We start from the raw sequence: 20,010 nt of genomic DNA on the forward strand, positions 1-20,010 counted from the left end.
TTTCCATATTTTTATTTTTTGTGATGACCTTTGAAATTTGATATTGTATACTTATCTTTAAAAAGTCTCAAGTTAAATAAAATCTTAATCTCATTCCTAAAATGTTCAATCACCATTGAAAAATTTAACTCCCATCACTTACGGGCTATTATTATTGTTGTCTAAATATTGTTATTGACAACATATTGTTGTCTACTGCTGCTTAAGCCATTCAGACCTTATGTGTTCTCCGGCCATGGTGGAAACAAGCCAAAAGACAATTACATAAAGAATATGCCAGCTAACTAAAAATTAAACAATACATCTATAAACAATTCATGGGTCAAAGAAGAAATGACAACAAAAATTAGTAAATATTTTTAAATTGACTGCTGCTTTTGTTTCCTATTCCTCTTTAAAGGAAGGTTTCAAAAAAAAAAGGGTTTTGATGATGACACAGGGTACCAGAGACACTGATCTTACTGAAGTCCTTTCAAATGGAAGAAAACAATTCAAACCAGAACATTATTTATTATTATTACTGATTTTAAAAGATTAAATCACAAGAATAATCACCTAGAAATGCATAGACACACATATATGCATACATTCATATGCATGACTTGTTAAAGTGGACCATTTACTATCTCTGATTCAACTGCATCCTAAAATATCCATTTCATTTGAAATCACTTACTAATTAAGAAATAATAGATTGGATATTTACAAAATGCAGCTTAGCTATAACTCACCTTAACATACATATTACTAAAGTGTTTCAAAACTTTATCAATGTTAAGATACTTCCCAAACTAGTCTACAGATTCAATGCAATCCCTCTCAAAAATCATCTGCCTATTTTTGCAAAAACTGACAAGCTATTCCTGAAGTTCATATGAAAATGCAAGAGATCCAGAATAGCCTAAACAATCTGAAAAGAACCTACTTGGAAGACACACCCTTGGTGATTTCAAAACTTACCACAATGCTATAGCAATCAAATCAATGTGGTACTGGCATAAGGACAGACATACAGAGCAGTGGAATAGAATTGAGACTTCAGAAATAAACTCTTACACTTATGATGAAATGATTTTTGACAAGAGTGCCAAGACAATTCAACAGGGAAATGATCCTCTTTCCACAAATGGTGCTGGATCACCTGAATATCCATATGCAAAAGAATAAAGTTTGATCCTCTGCCACAACGTACACAAAAATTAACTCAAAATGGATAAAAGACCTAAATGGAAGAGCCTGAAATATAAAATTCTTAGGAAAAACATACATATAAATCTTTGTGACCTTGGGTTTGTCAGTTTTAGATATTATACCAAAAGAATTAAGCACAAAAGAAAAAATAGGTAAATGAGACTTCAAAAAATTAAGAACTTTTACACTTCAAGAAAATGAAATGACAACCAACAGAATGGGAGAAAATATTTCTAAATCTAATTTCTAAATGTATCTGACAAGGATCTTGTATCCAGAATATACAAGAACACTTACAACTCAAGAAAAACAAATACTTCAATTTAAAAATGGGCAAAGGATCTGAATAGACATTTACCCAAAGAAGGTACACAGATGGCCAATAAGCACATGAAAAGATGCTCAACATCATTACTCATTAGGGAAACGCAAATGATAACCACAAAAATGAGACACTACTTCAAACCCATTAACATGGATAAAATCAAAAAGATAATAATAAATATTAAGAAGGATGTGGAGAAATCGGAGCTTTCATGCATTACTGGTGTTAAAATGGTTTGTCACTTTGGAAACAGTTTGGACCCCCAAAAGAGTAAGCATAAAATTACAACAGGACCCAGCAATTCCACTTCTACCTATTCACCCAAAAGAAATGAAAACATAGGTCCCCCCAAAAAACTTATACATGAATGTTCATAGCAGCATTATTCATAACAGCCAAAAAGTGAAAATAATCCAAATGTCCATCAACTGATAAATGGATAAACAAAATGTGGTAGAGACATCCATTGGAATATTATTCAGCCATAAAAAGGAATGAAGTACTGATACATGCTAGAATATTGATGAACCTTGAAAACATTATGGTTAAGTGAAATAAGCCGGTCACAAAAGAGCACCAACTATATCATCCCACTTACATGAAATGTCCAGAATAGGCAAATCTATATTCAGAGAAAGCAGTTCAGTGGTTGCCAGGGGCTGGTGGAAGGAGGAAATGGACAGTGACTGCTAATAGGTATGGGGTATCTTTAGGGAAAATGAAAATGTTCTAAAATAAGATAGCGGTGTTGGGTGCACAATTCTGTGACTAACCTAAAAACCACTGAATTATGCTTTAAAGGGGTGAATTTTATGGCATGTGAATTATACCTCAATAAAGCTGTTAATAAAAAATGGGGAAAAATGACTGATAATATGGTTTTACCTCGTTTAAAATTAGGTGCCCTATATATATTAGGAAGTCTTTGGCTATTTATTGCAGTCATACTTGACTTTAAATACATTGAAAATTAAAAGCACTCATTTGTCTGATGTCAGGAATAACTACATGAATCAGAAAGAATGCATATAGCACACTCATAGGTCTATGATTATCTGTGATGGGAAATTTCCTGACTAGACTGTAAGCTCCTTGTAAACAGAAGCCTTGTCTCATCCACCTCTTTATCCCCAGCACCTAAAATAAGTTCTGTTTCATTTTGTATCAGTGAATGAAAGCTACTGGACCAAATGCAGGACTCTCCTTCAGTTGATTAGAACAATGCAGCACTGTGTCCCTTTACTTTAAAAGAAAAGGCAAAGAGACGGAATGATATTCTCTCTTTTTATTGGGGCTGGGGAGGAGCTGACATTGCAGGATGCCTTTCATTTTCTCACTCACCTGCCTTTGCTGAAGAGGGACGAGACAGTTTCTGGCTATAGATTTGTGCAGCACTTTGGAAAGAGGAAAAGGGGCCAATGGTGTAACTGCCTGATCGACAGCGTGGCAGGCCAGCAGGGCTTGGTACGTTCTGTGTCCCAGGATGTACGGAGGGAGAGGCACTGTTGGGGACTGTGCTCAGTAAAACTGTTGGCTGGTGAGGCATGCTGAGGATAGCTGGAGGAATCTGAGATAAAGAATGGTGGCCTGGCCCTGGTGAGAGGTCAGAGGTTGTAATAATAGATGACAAATGGGTGTTGGGAATTTTCTGCCGGAGAGTAGCAGCAGGACCAGAAAAAGAAGTAGAGGAAGAATTGGTATAGACTATTTTAGCCTCTTTTTCTGCAGAGGTGGTAAATCCTATTAAAACAAACAAAACAAAGAAAACATCATTTTAAGAAAAACTGACACATAATCTCTATAAAACATGAAGTAAACATTCTTAAACATCAGAATAATTTTAGCATAGGACAGAAATCAAGAAAACATACAGATTTTAATGAGCATTCATTAAAATGAACTTAATGAATTTTACCTACCAAGACAACCTGGCAACAGAAATGGTTTGTTTTTAATCCTTTCTAAAACCTGGAGTTGGCACTACCTCCATCAAGCAGAGCAGGGGTTTTACATATGTTAGGGCATCAGTGAATAGTTTCTAGTAGTGACAGCTAACAACTCTCCCTCTGCTTTTCACCCCTCTGGGAAAAAGAAAGTGCTCAGAATTTCTAAATATGAAGAAAGTGAAAATTTCTCTGAAAGGAAAATAGGAGGTAAGAGGAAATTCTAAGGGAAAAGGAAAAGAAAAGGAACTTCTTTTGGGTAATGTCTCATGCTTTAGAATCAGTTAATATCTGATTACTTTTTTTTTCTTTTAGGGATTTATCAGAGGGCAGCAAATACACATAGGTGTGAAGTCACTCACGAGATAATTTATCAGAGTGAATTTCTGTTGTCTGTTGCGGTTTGGGCTGCTTTATTTTCACTTCTTCCATAGTCTCAGGGTGATCTGAAATAGGAAATAAACAAAGAGCTTAAGCTTTCCTATTAATCAAATGCTAGGGCATCGCTCTACATAAATTTTGTTTCCAAAATATAACGCAACTAGTAGTCAATCCTAGAAACCAGTGCATACCTCACCACGCTTTTGCAAGGGTGGCCACACCACAGCCCCACGGAGTGGGCAACTACCCAAATGATTCCCTAGCCCCAGCTCCAGCTAACTGAACTAGAGAAGGACACTTAAACCCTGGGCAGTTATCCATGGACTGCCAACCAGCTAGGACCCACCTGGAAAAGAAGATAAGGCAGTCAGATGCCTCTGCAAAGAAGTTATATATATATGGAGCAGAGCAGCTACCAAGAAACAGAACAGTCCTAATATTTATTGACATGATACTTGGATACTACAATAACTGTGTATCTTAAACTCCTTGGTTTTACTTGAGTTAGTTGGACAAGTTTACTTGAGATAGGTTGATCGCTATACTCAATAACAAAATCACTCTAACAAATAAATTTCCACTCTAATAAATTAGTTCTTTTATGCCACAGAATTTTGAAACAGGACAGCCAGAGCTAATTATATACTTAGGGAAATATCCCAGAATCTTTTTCAGGTGCTAGGTTCATACAAAAACTTGAGAGGCCATTTTCCAGATGATCTTTCAGAATGAAAGAACAAGAGGACATATGAATTCTCTTCTCTCCATCACCACCAGCTGTGATAATACTGTCATATATTTGTTGGCTCATGTTTGAAATGAGTCCAGATTACTATCAAATGTCATAGTGTTGTTTCCTTGATTGACGCCTTCCTACTGCCCTTCTAGTCATCCTTGATAGGTATACGTCTTAACGTAAAACTAGTCCTTAACACATGATTCCCAGAATTTCCAGGGATCCATCTGTACAAATAGGGACAGCCAGGACGTGCTGTTAGGGCTTCTTCACTGTCACCAGGGGAGAAGTTACTATCTGAATGCAATCTAGGCCCTCGCCTCCCTAGGTTATCACACTTTTCTTCACCCCAACCTCATTACAAGAATTCCTGAGCCTCCCTTCCTCAACACTGTGATAGAAGCTTTTCAGAACTTCCATCAACCTTCTCCCTGTATTTATGCACCCAACTTCATCTACTGGACCACAAACATTATGAAGTCAAGGAGTATGACAGTTCTTGCCATTGTATACCTAGCAACTACCACAATGTATGACACATAATAGGTGCTCAGTAAAAGTGTGCAGAAGGAATGAACAGATGAATAAACTAGCTTCAGAACTTACAGATAACTCAGGCAGGCTTAAGAAGGCTGGACTTAGAGGACTTCTACTAATATAATCATTATACAATGACCTAAAAATAGGCTTTTGTAGATTATCTGCTGAACCTAAACAGTTTTTAAAATATTAACACTGTTTCCTTGGGAAAACAGCCTACTTTTTAAATGACTGATTACCCTGGATATTTTACATTAGACTATGGTAGCCTTAAGAGCAGGGAAGAAGTCTCCATCATTGAATCTAGTACTTAGCACACTGACAACATTAGTTTTTTGGTTACCTGTGTCTCATAATTCCATTTAAATTTCAAATAACTCTTGCATTTAAAGCACAGAGCTTTGCTATAATAGAATATCACTGCTTTTTTTTTTTATCATAATGAGAACTGGATAGTATGCTCCACATCATTTCCAAAATACCCTGTCACAGAGGTCCCCAGCAGTGAGAACTTTCAGAAATGCATGGGACATTCTGGGTTATCACAATGACTGAAGGAAGCCAATGGCATTTAAGGAATGGGACCCACCAGGTATGGAACAGTCCCACACAATAAAGAATACTTCTTCCCTAAATGCCAATGGTGATGAGCTAGAGGAAGAAAAAAATTCAACAGAGTGAGAAATAATCAGCAGGAGAGGCAGAAAAGCATAGATTAAGATGACAAACTTTGAGTCAGACAGACTAATGTTCAAATTCTTGTCCTACTGCATAGTGAAGGGTACCCTTAAGCATGTTATTCAATCTCTTTCAGTTTTTGTTTTCTCATCTGTAAAGAAGTGTTAATAAGAGTACCTACTCCATATGGTTTTTGGAAGTAAAGAAATAAGATCAGGTCCAGCAGAGAGTAATACAAGTGCTCATTAAATGCTAGCTATTATTAGCTTGTCTTGAAAAGCTTTCAGCTGTTAATCATTTAAGAAACAAATCAGACCATGTCCCTCTTCTGCTTTTAGAACAAAAATGTAATGCCTCCTCATCTGCCCCCAAGCCCACCTTGCGGAATTCCGTTGCCCTGGAGTCTATTAGTGCTTAGACAGCACATGATTCTTGGCTCTCCTTTGCATATCTCATTTTTTCACTTGTTCTTATTTTTCATTGATTATCCAACATACTTACCACCCTTTGCCCCGCTATCAGAATTACTGTGGCTGTTTTTAGAACTTTTTGAGTGAGTCCCCAGGCAGACACTTGCAGACTTGTTTTTTTTGGTATAAAAAGTCAACACCTCCTCCAGTTCTGCCTCACTGAAATGAGGAGAGAAAGTATGGTAAGAACAGGAAGCTGTTCTGGAAAATCTTTCCACCAGATTTTATTATGGAAATGGAGTAAGCTGGACAAGGGGAAAATGAAAAGTGCAAGCTGAAAATTTCCTATTAATAGATGATTAAATAGGAATATAAATGAAGCAATCTAAAAAACGTAATGCACGATAAGGCTTTATTCATTCCACAGTGAATTTTCCAGATCTGCAACTGTCCTATATGGTAGCCATTAGTCATACATGACTATTTAAATTTAAGTGAACTAAAATTAAATAAATTTAAAGGTTCTTTTCCTCAGTTACTCCAGCCATATTTCATGTACTTAGTAGCTACAACACAGAAAGGTCTATTGGACAGCCAGGTTCTGTATCAAAAGACAACAAGCTGCAGACAGGAGATCAAATCTCATCAGCAGCCCTGTTTTTGTATGGCTCCCAACTAAAAATGGTTTTTTTATATTTTTAAAGAAGAATATGCAATAAAGACCACACACACAAAGCCCACAAAGTCTGAACTGTTTATTATCTGGCCCTCACAATGTGCCTACACCACTTCTAGACAATTAAAGTATATTCACTGAAGGAGCCACTTGTTTTATTTGCCTTTGTCAGGAGTAAGGAGACCCACGAGTATAATCATAGAGGAGTTCCCTAACCATCCACACAGTGAAGGAGACTGAACCAGATGGTCTCTAGGTCATTTTATGTATTGAAATTACATACATAAAATGCAAAATATAAGGAGACTGCTGAAGGCCCATAGGATTCTTCCAGTAAATATATGTGGATTTTGTAACACCTTTGGGCTTCTCAAGGGCCTCTTGCATTTTTTTTTTCCTGGAGCCTGGCTATGTTCCAGATAAGTGACTTTAAATAAGCAAAATATTATTTCATTATTACAAAGAACCTATATCCCATCTTCAGAATACACTCTACTGACAACCTAAGAAACTGCTCTATGAATCTCCAAGGAAACTCCAAGGTCTCCAGAATAGCAGAGTACCACAAGATTAGTACCTCAAATAACTACCAAAAATCAAATGCTGAGGTTGCAAGTGGGAGGCTGCCTCTGCCTGTCAGTGTTTTTATTTTGCCCTTCACAGAATACTGAAAGGGAAAGGTCATGGTTGGTCAAAATACACACTGCTTTATACCTCTGGTCTTATCCTCTGCCCACCTCACAGTTTCTGTTTCCCTGATTGGCTCCTACAAGTATGTGGACTGACCAACCCTAACAAAGCTATCCACGTGTCAGCTCATGAGACAAAAGAACTGATGCTACCACATATTCTCAACAATCAACACAGAATCCACAATTAGTAGTAAATACATTCCAATATATTTTATCTCCAAGTCTGTATCATTAGTTAAGAATATATAATTCATTTCCAGTATCCAGTTAGGCCTGGTAGGGGAATACACATTACTTTTTAAAAGATTGGTTTTTCTTTTCTTTTTTTAATTTTGAGGGATTTGAAGATCCCTAGGAAGAACTAGAATTAATCTTTTAACTTTCAAAGTAGAGCGATTTTCTGAACATAATTATCTTTTTGTTCTATTTTTACGTTGATGTGAGAAACTGTTTCTTGCTTTGTTTCTATACCTGCTTTATTAATCATATTATTCAAGAGTCAAGAATGTCAACAAAATAATTACATGATTATGAACTACAAAAAGACGATTTGTTTGCTATGTGTTTAAGCATGTTATCCTGAGGCTACAGTTGTTCATATGAGGCATTAAACACAGATCATACTATGTTGGTGGTTGATATTTTCTCCCCACTGAGGCTTTGATAGTTGAAGATTAATTAGTTAATGGGGTTGTACAAAAGTTTTATCCTTTATTTCAGTGATTCTGTACAGCTCTCTGTTGCAGAAAAGGCTCACCAGTACAAGTCTCACAAAATTTAAAATTAAATGTCTTTGCTACCTCTTCCTTTGGAAAAACAATGTAAATGGATGAAATAGCCTGGCTGATCTGTACCAAAATAAAAAGCTGAATTCTGAGATTTTCAATCCCTATAGGCTAACCCTAAGCATGAAGGACTTGTTCTATTTTATATAAATTAGGCGTAACATAACTTTCACAGTGCTGAGAAATTGCCAATTCCTCAACCCACTTAATGTAGGCAAAATTTGGTCATCACCACTGCATCAGCAGGTCAGGGATAAATTCAAATCCAGTAAACACTGGAAGCCTCTAACTTCAGCTTTCCAAAGGGCTCTCTCAGCACTTTCAGTGGGTTGTACTCTGAAAGCTGTCTAGAAATAGAGCCCAGATACCCAGCAGCTCTGTTTTGATAACAGAAACCATGACAACAATAACATAATTGGCTGAGATATGAAGAAGTCAAGCCTATGAAACTCTTTTTCTCCCTCTAAAAGTGATTTTATTTGCATCCACATTTTAGAAACGAGGGAATACTGGGACAGTATAGAAAATGGAATAAGATAGTTTTTATTAACCAAGAATGTCTTGTACCTTGCTTGTCTGATGAACTCCTGAAAGTTTTCCATATTCACCCCATCTTCCTCTTCTTCCTCAAGTTTCTTCTTTGATTTCTTTTCAGCCATTTGTTCTGTTTCCTAACCAGTCCCCAATCCCCACAGAAAAACAAAATAAAACTGTTGATAAATGTCTACTTCATTATCTGGTTTCACTACCTTTGGGTTAATGTATCTTTATAGTAAAGACATTTAATTCCTCAATACACTTCTGTCACCTATAAATTTGATGTATTACTCCCTGCCATTATTTCATGAAACATTTTGGAATTTCCAAGTAATAGTTGCAGAATACATGAAAAGAGCTGCTTATAGTATCTTGGTAATGTCTGTCACACTTGCAGCTTTAATAATATGACTACAGAGACACTGTATTTTGTTACAATAGGAGGAGGAAAGATAGGTCTTGGGATAGTCTCCTATACCAGCATCCAAACTGAGAAACTTTTTACTTTATAGAAGACCTACTGAAATTCTCAACAGATCTGCAGTAAGTAATGGCTATGGATTTGGTGTCTTGATATTAACTATACCATACATCTTTACAAAAGCCATTTAAATTTCTAGGCCACTGCTTTCCCTTCTGCAAAATGAGCATACATTTTCCCCCAAGAAATGATATTTCTAAAGCATTCTGACTGAGACCCTTGGATATAAGATGCTTTGCAAAATATTCTAACTAAATGGAGTATTTCCTGGGCTTGGTTGCCAAATGGTATCATTGTCTGTAATGCTCTAGAGGACAAAGTTTCAGTAAAGGAGATTATATCATTAATTAAATCCACAGTTCAAATTTGCTTTCAAATAGTCAATGCACCACTGTCTACAGGCACAATAACAACCATGCATATTCATATAGACCAGGATTCGTCTCAGGAACAACAGCACCCAAAAGGAATACACCTTTTGATATGAATTAACTATGGCCACTGGGCCTTCAGAAGTAATAAGTAGTTTTTCAGGCCAGCTGGGTTAAGGAGTGAGGTTCTACTTCCCCTAACAGTCTACATAGGGGATGATAATGCTAGAAAAGAGAAGAAGGGCCCTACCACTTGGCTGTACAGAGGCTTCTAGCTGGGTCTCACAGTGTGTGGTAATCTAAAGCACAAGACTAACAGAAAAGCACATACCTTGTCGTACACAGTGATAAAATTACCTAGCTGGTGGGCCAAGATTCTTCTGCGTTCCAGAAGCGCTAATCGTCGACTGGGTAATACCATTCTCAGTGAGTGCTGGAGGTTACTTGATGCTTGCTTGAGAAAATGAACCACTAGCTCCTATAAATTAAGAGTCATTGGGGGAAAAAAGCAGGGATTGAGCAAGCAAAGGAAGATAAGCTATGACAGGATTATACAACAGAGATTTATGAGAAGAGGTATATTATACCTTTCAACCAATAAGACTCAGAGCAGACATGTTAGGTATCAGAAGAACACAGAGAGGAAAAACAAAACAAAGGAAACTTATTGTCTTTCCTTGTAAGGCGGCAAGCAGAAAATCAAAATCAAATGTCTATACAAAAAGTCTATAACTAAGTTCATATATAGACAGTACTAAATAATTCAATGTGCAGATACCACTCCAAACAAGGTGATCTGAGAAGGCTATTTAGGGAAAGTAGCACTCAAGGGTAGGAAGATGAAACAAAAATCATGGGAGCAGATGAATTCACCAAAGGTAGTAAGATAGAGAAAGAACACAGAAATACTCATACCTAAGAGACAGGAAAGAGGAGGAAGAATTAGAAAAAGAAAAAAAAAAACAGGATAGAAATATCACAAAAGTAGAAAGAGACCCCGGAGAACACAGTGTCACAGAAGCCAAGGGAGGAAAGGGTCCCATGTCAAAAGCTTCCTAAAGGCTGGAGCTGGAAAGGACCCTGACCACGACAAGCCTGTGCATCTGGCCAACGTGAGAAAATTTCAAGAAAGCACCTTCAGGAGAGCAAAGGGAATATAAAGAAGAGGTTAAGAAACCTATGGGTAATGAAAAATGTAAGTGAAAAGTAGAAACTACTGACTTAAAAAGCTTAGTGACAAAGCTAAAGAAATATTACTATGCTTGAAAGGTGATAGCTTTTTTCTCTTCCCCAAGGATAAGGGAGCTTTAGAGTCGGGGTTTGGCAAGGAGGGCACAGTGGAAGGTCATTAGGGAGAAGAAAGGGTACATCTCACTGGACATGAGGTAAAGGATTTTGAAATCTGAACAGATAGATACCAATCAGATAATTCATTAAGACCACAAATGCTTCAAAGAGACATTTTGTAAGGCCAAGGGCCCTAAAGATAGCTGTTCCTTTCCTCTTCCCCTTCCACAAACACATTGCCTTAAGATGATAGATTCTGGGACCTTCTACTGATGTGCCTTCCATGAATTATATCACAAAGACTCTCTAACCCTGATCTGGACCAGAGAAGGCAAGCCTATACCTACCTTCCTCATACACAAGACCACTGCCACGATAATCATGTAATGGGTTAGGGTTTACTTTTTAGCTGTGCTTTCAGAAAGGAATGCCTGGAACTGGTATTAAGTTTTACGGAGATGATCCTAAATATTCTTGTAAAGAGCCTCACAGACACCCTGCACAAATTCCAAGTCAGCAGTCACAGTGCTTATTCTCTTCTGATCGAGTTTTTTTCTTCTTGAATTTGACTTTGGTTCATTGTCCTTTAGTGCCAATTTACTTCAGCACAAGGGAATAGCCTCATAACTGAAAGGGTTGGATTTCAGAGTTCTACTCCGCTGTCTTTACTATGGGGTGGTTTCAGCTGTTACATTAAAACATTATTTTTTTCACAGTGGAGCAGACAAACTGACTCTCAAAAAGGCAGTTTCAATTTTCCACTTGGAAAGAGCAAAGCTAACATTTTCCACTGATGGTTGAAGGATTATTCACAACATACAAGGTTTTATCTCTGGGTTGTATTGGCTATTTTAAAATCACAAGTTGTTTTCTAGGATATCCATAATGTTTTTATAATAAGCCTGGCAAGTTGTATGCCTCTTATACGTGAAGAAATGAAAATTATGGTAGGGTCACCCCTGAGTTGGACAAAGGATGCAGTTTTCTTAGACTGAAAGGTCCCTCTTTTCAGTGACAGATCCCTGCGGTTATAAGGCTATGAAGGGCAGGGCTTCCTCTATAAGCGTTGACCTTACCAAAGAGCTTGAAAAGCTCCCTGTCATTATGACCCAAAAAGAACAACCTTGCTAGAATATTAAATTCTAGGCATACTCAAATGATTGATATATAGTAAAAATTATTATACAAGATTGTTGTATAATAATCTAAGAATTTTATAAAGTTATAGCTAGTAAAGAATAAATGTTAAAATGGAGGGTGATACATTCTCCGAGGGTCTATGATAAAGTGTTGACTTTCAAAGGACTAACTTGATTGCCCTCAGGACAGAAAGTAAATGCCTTATGATGCATGGAAACAATGGAAGAACAAATGATACACAATTATAACATCTGGGGTCAAGTTCCAGTTTCACTACATATAAGCTGTGGAACAACAAGTGAGTTACCTACCTTCTCTAGGGCTTTGTTTGCTCAGCTGCAAAATGGGGATGATAATGCCTACCTCAAGGAGTTAATAAAAAAATGAAGGTGCTTAAGAAAGGTCTTTATGAATCGTTATTCTTTTTGAGGGCTTTGCACAGGGCCTGACTTGTAATGAGTAATCAATTTCCACTTTCCGAATGAAAGAAATGGATGCTTTCAACATTGCAGTGTGATGACCACATCTTTGGATCAAAGATCCAATTCATATTAAAGTAAAAGAAATATATAAAGTATACCATGGGATAATTCTTTCACCAAAAGAATATGTTGCTCTTTACCCTCATAGAAAAAGAAAAAAGAAAAAAGAAAAAAGAAAAAAAAAAAAGAAGAAAGGAAAAAGGGAAAGTGGGAAGGTTCCAACAAGAAGAGCCTCACCATCTGTTCATCCTCTTTGGCAGCCCGACTGGCAGTGAATGTTTGGCCTCCACTGTCTTTCATCAGGCGAATTTGAACATGCTGGAGATAGGCAGAGAATGCTATTCGGGCCTGCACTTTGCTATAGAAACCCAAAACAACATACCGTTATGAGGCAGAATGGTAAGCCTACCAAACGCGTACTTGTTTCTCTCAAAGTGGCCTTTGAGAATCCTTTTATTAAGATGGCTGAGAAAAATGTAGCCCATCATATAGTCACTTAACAAAGATACCTTGTCCATAGTACATAGGATTTGTTTTTTCTATTAAAAGAATCCGAGGTGGAGAATCCTATTTATTTTCTCATTATTACCATGGTGGGGGACTCAAGCAAAAGTACAAGACCAGCTTTCCTATTCTTATACCTTATCTCTTTGAATTTTTTAGTAGCTTTCTTGCAGGAATGGACAGAAGAAGTATTGCACCTCACAAGAACCTCTGTATGATTGTAGAAAGTTTTTCTCCCTTGGAGACCCTTGAGAACATACTCATCCGTTAGTGGAGATGCATGGCTTTTGCCATGGCAACTAATATTTCTGGTGTGCAAAAGCCTCCAGAGCAGGAAATAGATAAATCTTACAAAGGAACTTTTGAGTCCAAATTTTAAGGTCATGCTTTTCCCAACTGCAGGACAGGAGTGGCTGGAGCCCAGAACAAATGAGTGAGGTCCAACAGAGTCTGGCACAGATGAACTGACGGGGTAGGACGAGCCCAGCTGTTCAGTGAGAAAAAGAAATCCTTACATACAGTAAAAAGCACCTTGGCAACATCATGGAAGAACCCAACTGATTTCGGCTTGGTGGTCTAGGATGGAAACAAGGGAATCTGATCAAGCTATGGTTTGGAAGACAGAAGTACTAGAGAGACACTGATGATTTTATTTCAGCTGCTAATTGCAGCAGATCTGTTTTCCTTCAGGAGAGATTTTGGTTACTTCAGCTGATCGGCCTTCTGACACTCTAGCCAAAATTACATCAGCGAAGATTAGGGCCCAACACAAACTTTGTTTACAATCCTCACACATGCAATCAATGAATGCTTTCTAATCACTGTTCCCCCAAGGTTAGTATGAAGGACTTGTCCAGAGTAAACTGGAGATCCTAAGAGGGTCTAGGTCTACCATCTATGTGTGTGTTGGAAGGACTGGAGGAGAGGGGAGTCAGGCTGGGGAGTAGATTTGCTTTTGGGAATTTAATACATAAGATCTTCAGAGCAGGAAATATAGGTAAGGCTACATCTTTGTTACGAACAGCGACAGTTTATGGGAGCACAACAGGATTTTACAAAAATAAATTTGTATTTTCAAATGTTTCTCAACAAGGACAACAATTATATTCTTGCTCAACCTGGAGACCATATACCACTTTCCCCTCAACCATTCCCATAAGCGTTGCCCTCCATGACAAATAATTTTCAAGTCAAAACAAAGAAAAATATGTTCAATTTTGGACAACAAATTAAACTGCAATATCATGAACTATAAGGGGCAGGTCGGACACCTCCAAATGCAGCAGAATACCCAATTTTATTGGTTGTTCCTCTACTAAAACATGAAGGTCTTTTGGGTAAGGTAATTACTGCTTGGAATTGAGATTTCAATAATTATTTTATTGTATATTATTGTTGCAAGTCAAATAAACAAATACTCAGTTTCCCATTTCTATAAATTTCATTAAAGAGCTTGGAATTGAGATTTCAATCATTGTTTTATTGTATATTATTTTTACAAGTCAAATAAACAAATACTGAATTTCCCATTTCTATAAATTTCATTGAAGAGGTCCATGAGTTTTTAATTCTGAGATTGTCCCTAAGGTTTTTAGACACACTGCCCAGACAGTCATTTGCAACAAATCAAAAAAAGAGGAAAGAATGAAACCTAGAATGATTTACACTGAAGAAACCTATTTTAAAAAAACAAAAGCTTATGTGGATCCTCAGTATACAAAATATACAAACTAGGCGGCTGGGCCCTGGAGTCTCTAATCTTTGCCATGGACCTCTCCCAAGCCCCCAGGAGCTACAGAGATGCCCCACAAAATGATGGGTATCTCCAGTGAACAGTCTGAAAACCACTGATTCACATTAACCACCTTGCAATTACAACAGTTTACTTATTGAAAGTGAGATCTATAAGATATATGAAGAAATAATTTATTTCTGTAACAGCTAAGTAGAATGTTATTGCTGGAAAGGACCTTACAATATATTCCAGTGGTTTTCAAATGTTCTATTTCAATCCAGTGGAGTCTTTTTTGCCCTTCAAAAGTACAGAAAGCACAGTTCAGAAAACAGTTGTCTAACCCCATGCCTTGGTCAAACAGCAAAGGAAACTGAGGCACAGAAAAGTTCTCTGGCTGGCCCACGATCACACAGCCAGTTGGTAAGCACTAAAAGCCAGGCCAGGTCTTCTGACAGAGTTCAGTGTGCTCTTCAGTAATGTAACTACTCTTATTCTCCACGACACTGTTCCAAACCTTAACTCTATCCCCCACTGCCTCACACCCCAAGGTCAACCACCACCCTTGCAATGTAAGAACTCACCTCTAAGTTAGAAAATAAAGGCCATCATGCAAAATACCTAAACTCCTTTCCCCTTCAATTTCTAACTACCGCACCCATGGTGCTTTCTTTCTGACTTATGAGAAGAGCTACCCTGCCACTGGCTTTTTCCCTCCTTCCTTTAGGACCCCTCTCTGTCACTATATCTGTTCTGCATCTCTAATCCTCTTCCCATCATATCCTTCCCCCCATCTATAAATAAGATACAGAATCCCTATCTTAACAACAAAAAGCCTTCACTCTTGGCTTGCTCACTCACTGATGTGTTCTCACCTTCCTTTCACTGCCAAATCCTCTGAAAAAGCTAGTCCACATTTGCTGTCTTATTTCCTCAACTCACAAGTTCTCTTCTGTCCACCAAGTCTGCCCTCGGTCACAAATGCAGGAGTCTCTTTTCACTCCTCACCCTAATCTCGGCTGTCAGAGGTGCTCTATGGCTTGAAACTCATTCTGTGGCTTCTACTGTACCCCACCCTCCCAGGTTTATGCCTAACTCTTGAACTGCTATTATTTCTTTACCATTAAAATTGGTTTTTCCCCAAGGCTCAATTCTCTTCCTTTTCTGCTTGCCTATGCTTGCTGAACTAAACTGAATGAGACAAGCTCATGCACTCTGTACTTTTTAACTACCAACTATTCAGTCCTGTTCAACTCTGACCTGTTTTCCCTACCCATGGGACATTTTCACCCCAGGGCACGTCCACCTCACTGTGCCCCAATTAAAACGCATTGTTTCTATCATGAAATCAACTCCTATGCTCCTTATATCAACTGATGGCATCACCAAGTTGCTAAATTTGGAAAATCCATTCTCTTTGAAGCTCCTACATCTATAGAGACCAAGCCCTGTCAATTTTAGCTTGCATAGTTCCTTAAGCCCATCGCATTCTCTCCATTCCTTTAGCCACTGCTCTGGTCAAGGCCTTCATCTTCCTGGCTCTGGGCTATTGGAACAGCCCTTAATTTACCTCTCTGCATCTAGTTCTCCCCTTACCAAGCACTGTGCCACACTGCAACCAGAATTTACTTTCTAAATCAAGATCTGACCATATCATTCATCTGCTTAAAAATGATCTATCCAGAAAATAAAGTCCAGGCTTCTCTTAAAGCCCTTTAAGATCAAATGACATCCAATTTTTTAGTTTCATTTGTTACCACACCCTTCTCCCCATGTAACTCCACCACAATAATCTGTAGTTCTCAAGACTTGCCAAGCTCATTGCAATTTCAGGGACTTTATACTTGCTTTTCTGTCTGGAATATTCTGCCCTCTGATACTCCCATGAACTGCCTCCCTCTCATCATTCAGGACTTACCTCAAAGGTTACCGCTTCATGCCCAAACAATACAGTCTAAAGTAGCCCTCTGTCCAATTACACTCTAGAACTACACCCTGTTTTATTCTAACTGCCTGAAATTACTTTGTCTCTTTGTTTAATGTCTGTCTTCTCCACTAGACTGCAGGCTCCACAAGTCTGTCTTCATCTCCACTGTAACACTATATATCCTAGCACAATTCCAGATGGTCAATTAATACTGGCTGATGGACTGAACCAATCACTGGTGCCATCACAACACTGCTAGCACTCCCACACTTAACTGCCGCCTCCCCAACCTCCTGCAATCCTTCTGTCAGTCAAACCCTGGTCAAATACTGCCTCCTGCTTAATGCCTCTCTAGCCTTCTTAAGCAAGGCAAATCACTCCTTTTTCTGCATCCTAGGAGCATACTGGGATCAGAGATGCTGCTCTTTAATGACCCCACACTAAGACATAAGCTGCTCGAGCTCCTTGTGATCTCAGTGACTGACACTAAACTCAACAAACATTTGTTGGGCCAACGAGACCTCAGTTTGGATCTATACACTGGACAAGTAACTTCTCCAAGACTCAGTGTCCTTAATAATAATATCAGTCATAGTCACTACTCGACAGAATTGCTGTGAATAAGAAAAAAAAAAAGGCTATAAAGCTACCAGCATATTACCTAGTACACAGCACAAGTTAGCTGTTATCAGTTTTACTAGTATAATTACAAATGGTACATACCTAAGATTGCCATCATCTTGCAGAATCTGCATCAGGTTAAATTTAGGCTCTGGCTCCTGAGTCTCAATTTTGCAGCCCTGGTCACCTTTATTATTCCATTCAGGAACCTTTGGGGGATTTTCTTTGGGTGCATTTTCTACCATAACTCTCAATGAGGGTGTGTACTTGGCTTGATTTTCTCCAAGGGACCCTGCAGACTCCTCCTGGGAAGCTTCCTGTTCTTCATTGTCTAATGCAACTTCTTCCTCCTCTTCACTCTCTGTCTCAGTTTTAACATTCATTTCAGCCGGTTGGGTAATCACTAAATGCGAAGAATCATTAATATTGCTGAAAAAAGGAATTAAATTTTCCTCTCTCCCAATACCTTCCTTTTATCTTTTTAGTAAAAACCCATTTCTAAATTAGAGCACAAATAAGGCAACAAAATTAACTGCATACACTTGTCACTCTCCAATCTTATATATGCAAAAAGCCTATTAATGATCTTCACAAGAGTTAGTGTTTCTCATCATACCACCAATGGCTCTCCCACAACTTAATGGAAAAACTATCTTAGCAGAATAATCCCTATAGTGACTCAGACATTTTTAGAAAGGCAGCTTCCATGGAGCTACCAAGAGCAGGAGAATATCTGTCCTCTGCTTACTCATTATTCTTCTCTTTCACTGCCCTGATAAGATCTATGAGGACAAGGACTATATTTTGTTTATTCACCAATGAAACCCCAGTGTCTAATGTGCCTGATACAGGTGCTCAACAGAAGAGAGGAGGGGGACAAAAAAGGACATCAGTCAGTGACAAATAGACCTACAACATGACAGAATCAGAGAGAGAAATTCCTCTGGCTGTTCATGCTTAAAATACTGACACTATTCAGCAATGTGAACAGATGAGCTAGATTTAACACCTAAGCATGAAAAACCTGAACAGCAATGCCCAGGATTCCATTACTGTTAAGCTAAAATATCTAAAGAATTTCTTTATATCTATATGTCTTTATATCTGAAGTATCAGGTAGTTAGTTACACGATGCAAGAATAAGAGCAAAAGCCAAAATGTGTGTGCTTCAGATATTCTTCAATGCAAATATTATAAAATGGGAGGTTTTAAAACTTAAAATCCTTCTTTTTGAAATTGTTTCAAAGAAAAAGACTATTAAAAAAATTAAATATATGTCATCAGAAAGGTTCTGATTCAGTAAGTATTAATTAAGAATCTGATTAACTCAGTCTGGCAGGGCTCAAATAACGGAGTTTGGTGAAAGCTCACCAGCAGGTACCTGGGTATTTTGGCCTCATTGACCTCAATCTGCCATTCCGTTGTCTACGTTTTCGCACCTCCAAAGACAGGAGCTTCCTTTCATAAAGAGCAGCATGCAGCTTGGCCTTTGAATTCAGACTCTCTACCTTCAGTTCTGGGGCTCCATCAGCAGTCACTCTGTGGAAAGAACAATATGGTAGCTACAGCCTTCAAAAAGTTCTCTCCTTTATTCCAAGGCTGAACTTGACAGAATTCTGTAATGATGACAGGCCGGGGCATGGTAACTCGAGTGAATTCTAAAAGTTTGACGGATAAATGGGGATACTGGAATCTACATTACAACTGTTATAAAATAAACTTCCAGTTATAAAATAAGTAAGTCACGGGGATGTAAAATATAGCACAGGAAGTAAAGTCAGTAAGACAGTAATAACTTTGTATGATGACAAAGGGTAACTATTTTGTAATTATGTAAGTGTTGAATCACTATGTTGTACACCTGAAACTAACATAATATTTATGTCAACTATACTTCAATAATAAAAAACTTCACTAATCACTAATGGCCTGTCTGAATTTGTTAAATGTTCTAAACAAAAATATATCTGAGGATAATGTTTAAGTGTTTTTTTAAGTATTCAGTCATACTTGTTATTTATTGCAGAGATAATAAATGTTATCCAATATCCTATATCTTAATAATGGCTGGGAGATACTGGTAACATTTTGATTTGTTGCTAAGGATTTTATTTCATTGGTATTCATTATAACTTAAAATTATACAAGTACTCTTTTGAATGTATACAATATTAATACAGATTTAGCAGGGTTAAGCTGAGGGGAAGAATGCCTGATAATCTGTGAGTATAACAGCACAGAGCTGAGACTCACAAAGGAACTGTCTTAGTAAAAAGTTAACCAAGACCTTGGGATGCACTCAGGCCTTCAACATGACTAACTCCTAGCTTAGCACCCACTCGTTACAGGAGGAGGTGGGGAGAGGTGGCAGGCACTCTCCAGGCACTGAGTACAACACAGGAGTTAGAGTCAGAGGCATAGACAGCAGAAGGCAGCAGAGGTAGGACAAGGCCAATCAGGTCATGAGTGGGGGGATGGGGAAAGGGTCTAACAGCATCTTCATTAGGTTTTAAAGTAAGATAAATCACAAATTGTGGAAGTGACAGTATCAGTGTAATCCAGACAAGGACC

At 38.0% G+C, this 20,010-nt stretch overlaps 1 protein-coding gene across 18 annotated transcripts in view; it reads right to left on the reverse strand.

Moving 5' to 3' along the window:
• Positions 1–20,010, reverse strand: part of TTLL5 (tubulin tyrosine ligase like 5) — a 414,761-nt gene that overhangs the window by 290,189 nt on the left and 104,562 nt on the right. For 17 of the 18 annotated variants that reach the window (XM_073242102.1, XM_073242099.1, XM_037023549.2 and 14 more), the window contains 8 exons: positions 18,821–18,978; positions 17,542–17,842; positions 12,893–13,013; positions 10,078–10,224; positions 8,925–9,028; positions 6,296–6,423; positions 3,822–3,905; positions 2,858–3,256 (listed from right to left, as the gene is read on the reverse strand). In XM_073242102.1, the coding sequence (XP_073098203.1) occupies positions 2,858–3,256; positions 3,822–3,905; positions 6,296–6,423; positions 8,925–9,028; positions 10,078–10,224; positions 12,893–13,013; positions 17,542–17,842; positions 18,821–18,978 (1,442 nt within the window). The remainder of the gene's footprint in view (positions 1–2,857; positions 3,257–3,821; positions 3,906–6,295; positions 6,424–8,924; positions 9,029–10,077; positions 10,225–12,892; positions 13,014–17,541; positions 17,843–18,820; positions 18,979–20,010) is intronic. The other variant, XM_073242106.1, reaches the window with a different exon arrangement.

Source organism: Manis javanica, chromosome 8, assembly GCF_040802235.1.
Source record: "Manis javanica isolate MJ-LG chromosome 8, MJ_LKY, whole genome shotgun sequence".
NCBI classification, from domain to species: domain Eukaryota; kingdom Metazoa; phylum Chordata; class Mammalia; order Pholidota; family Manidae; genus Manis; species Manis javanica.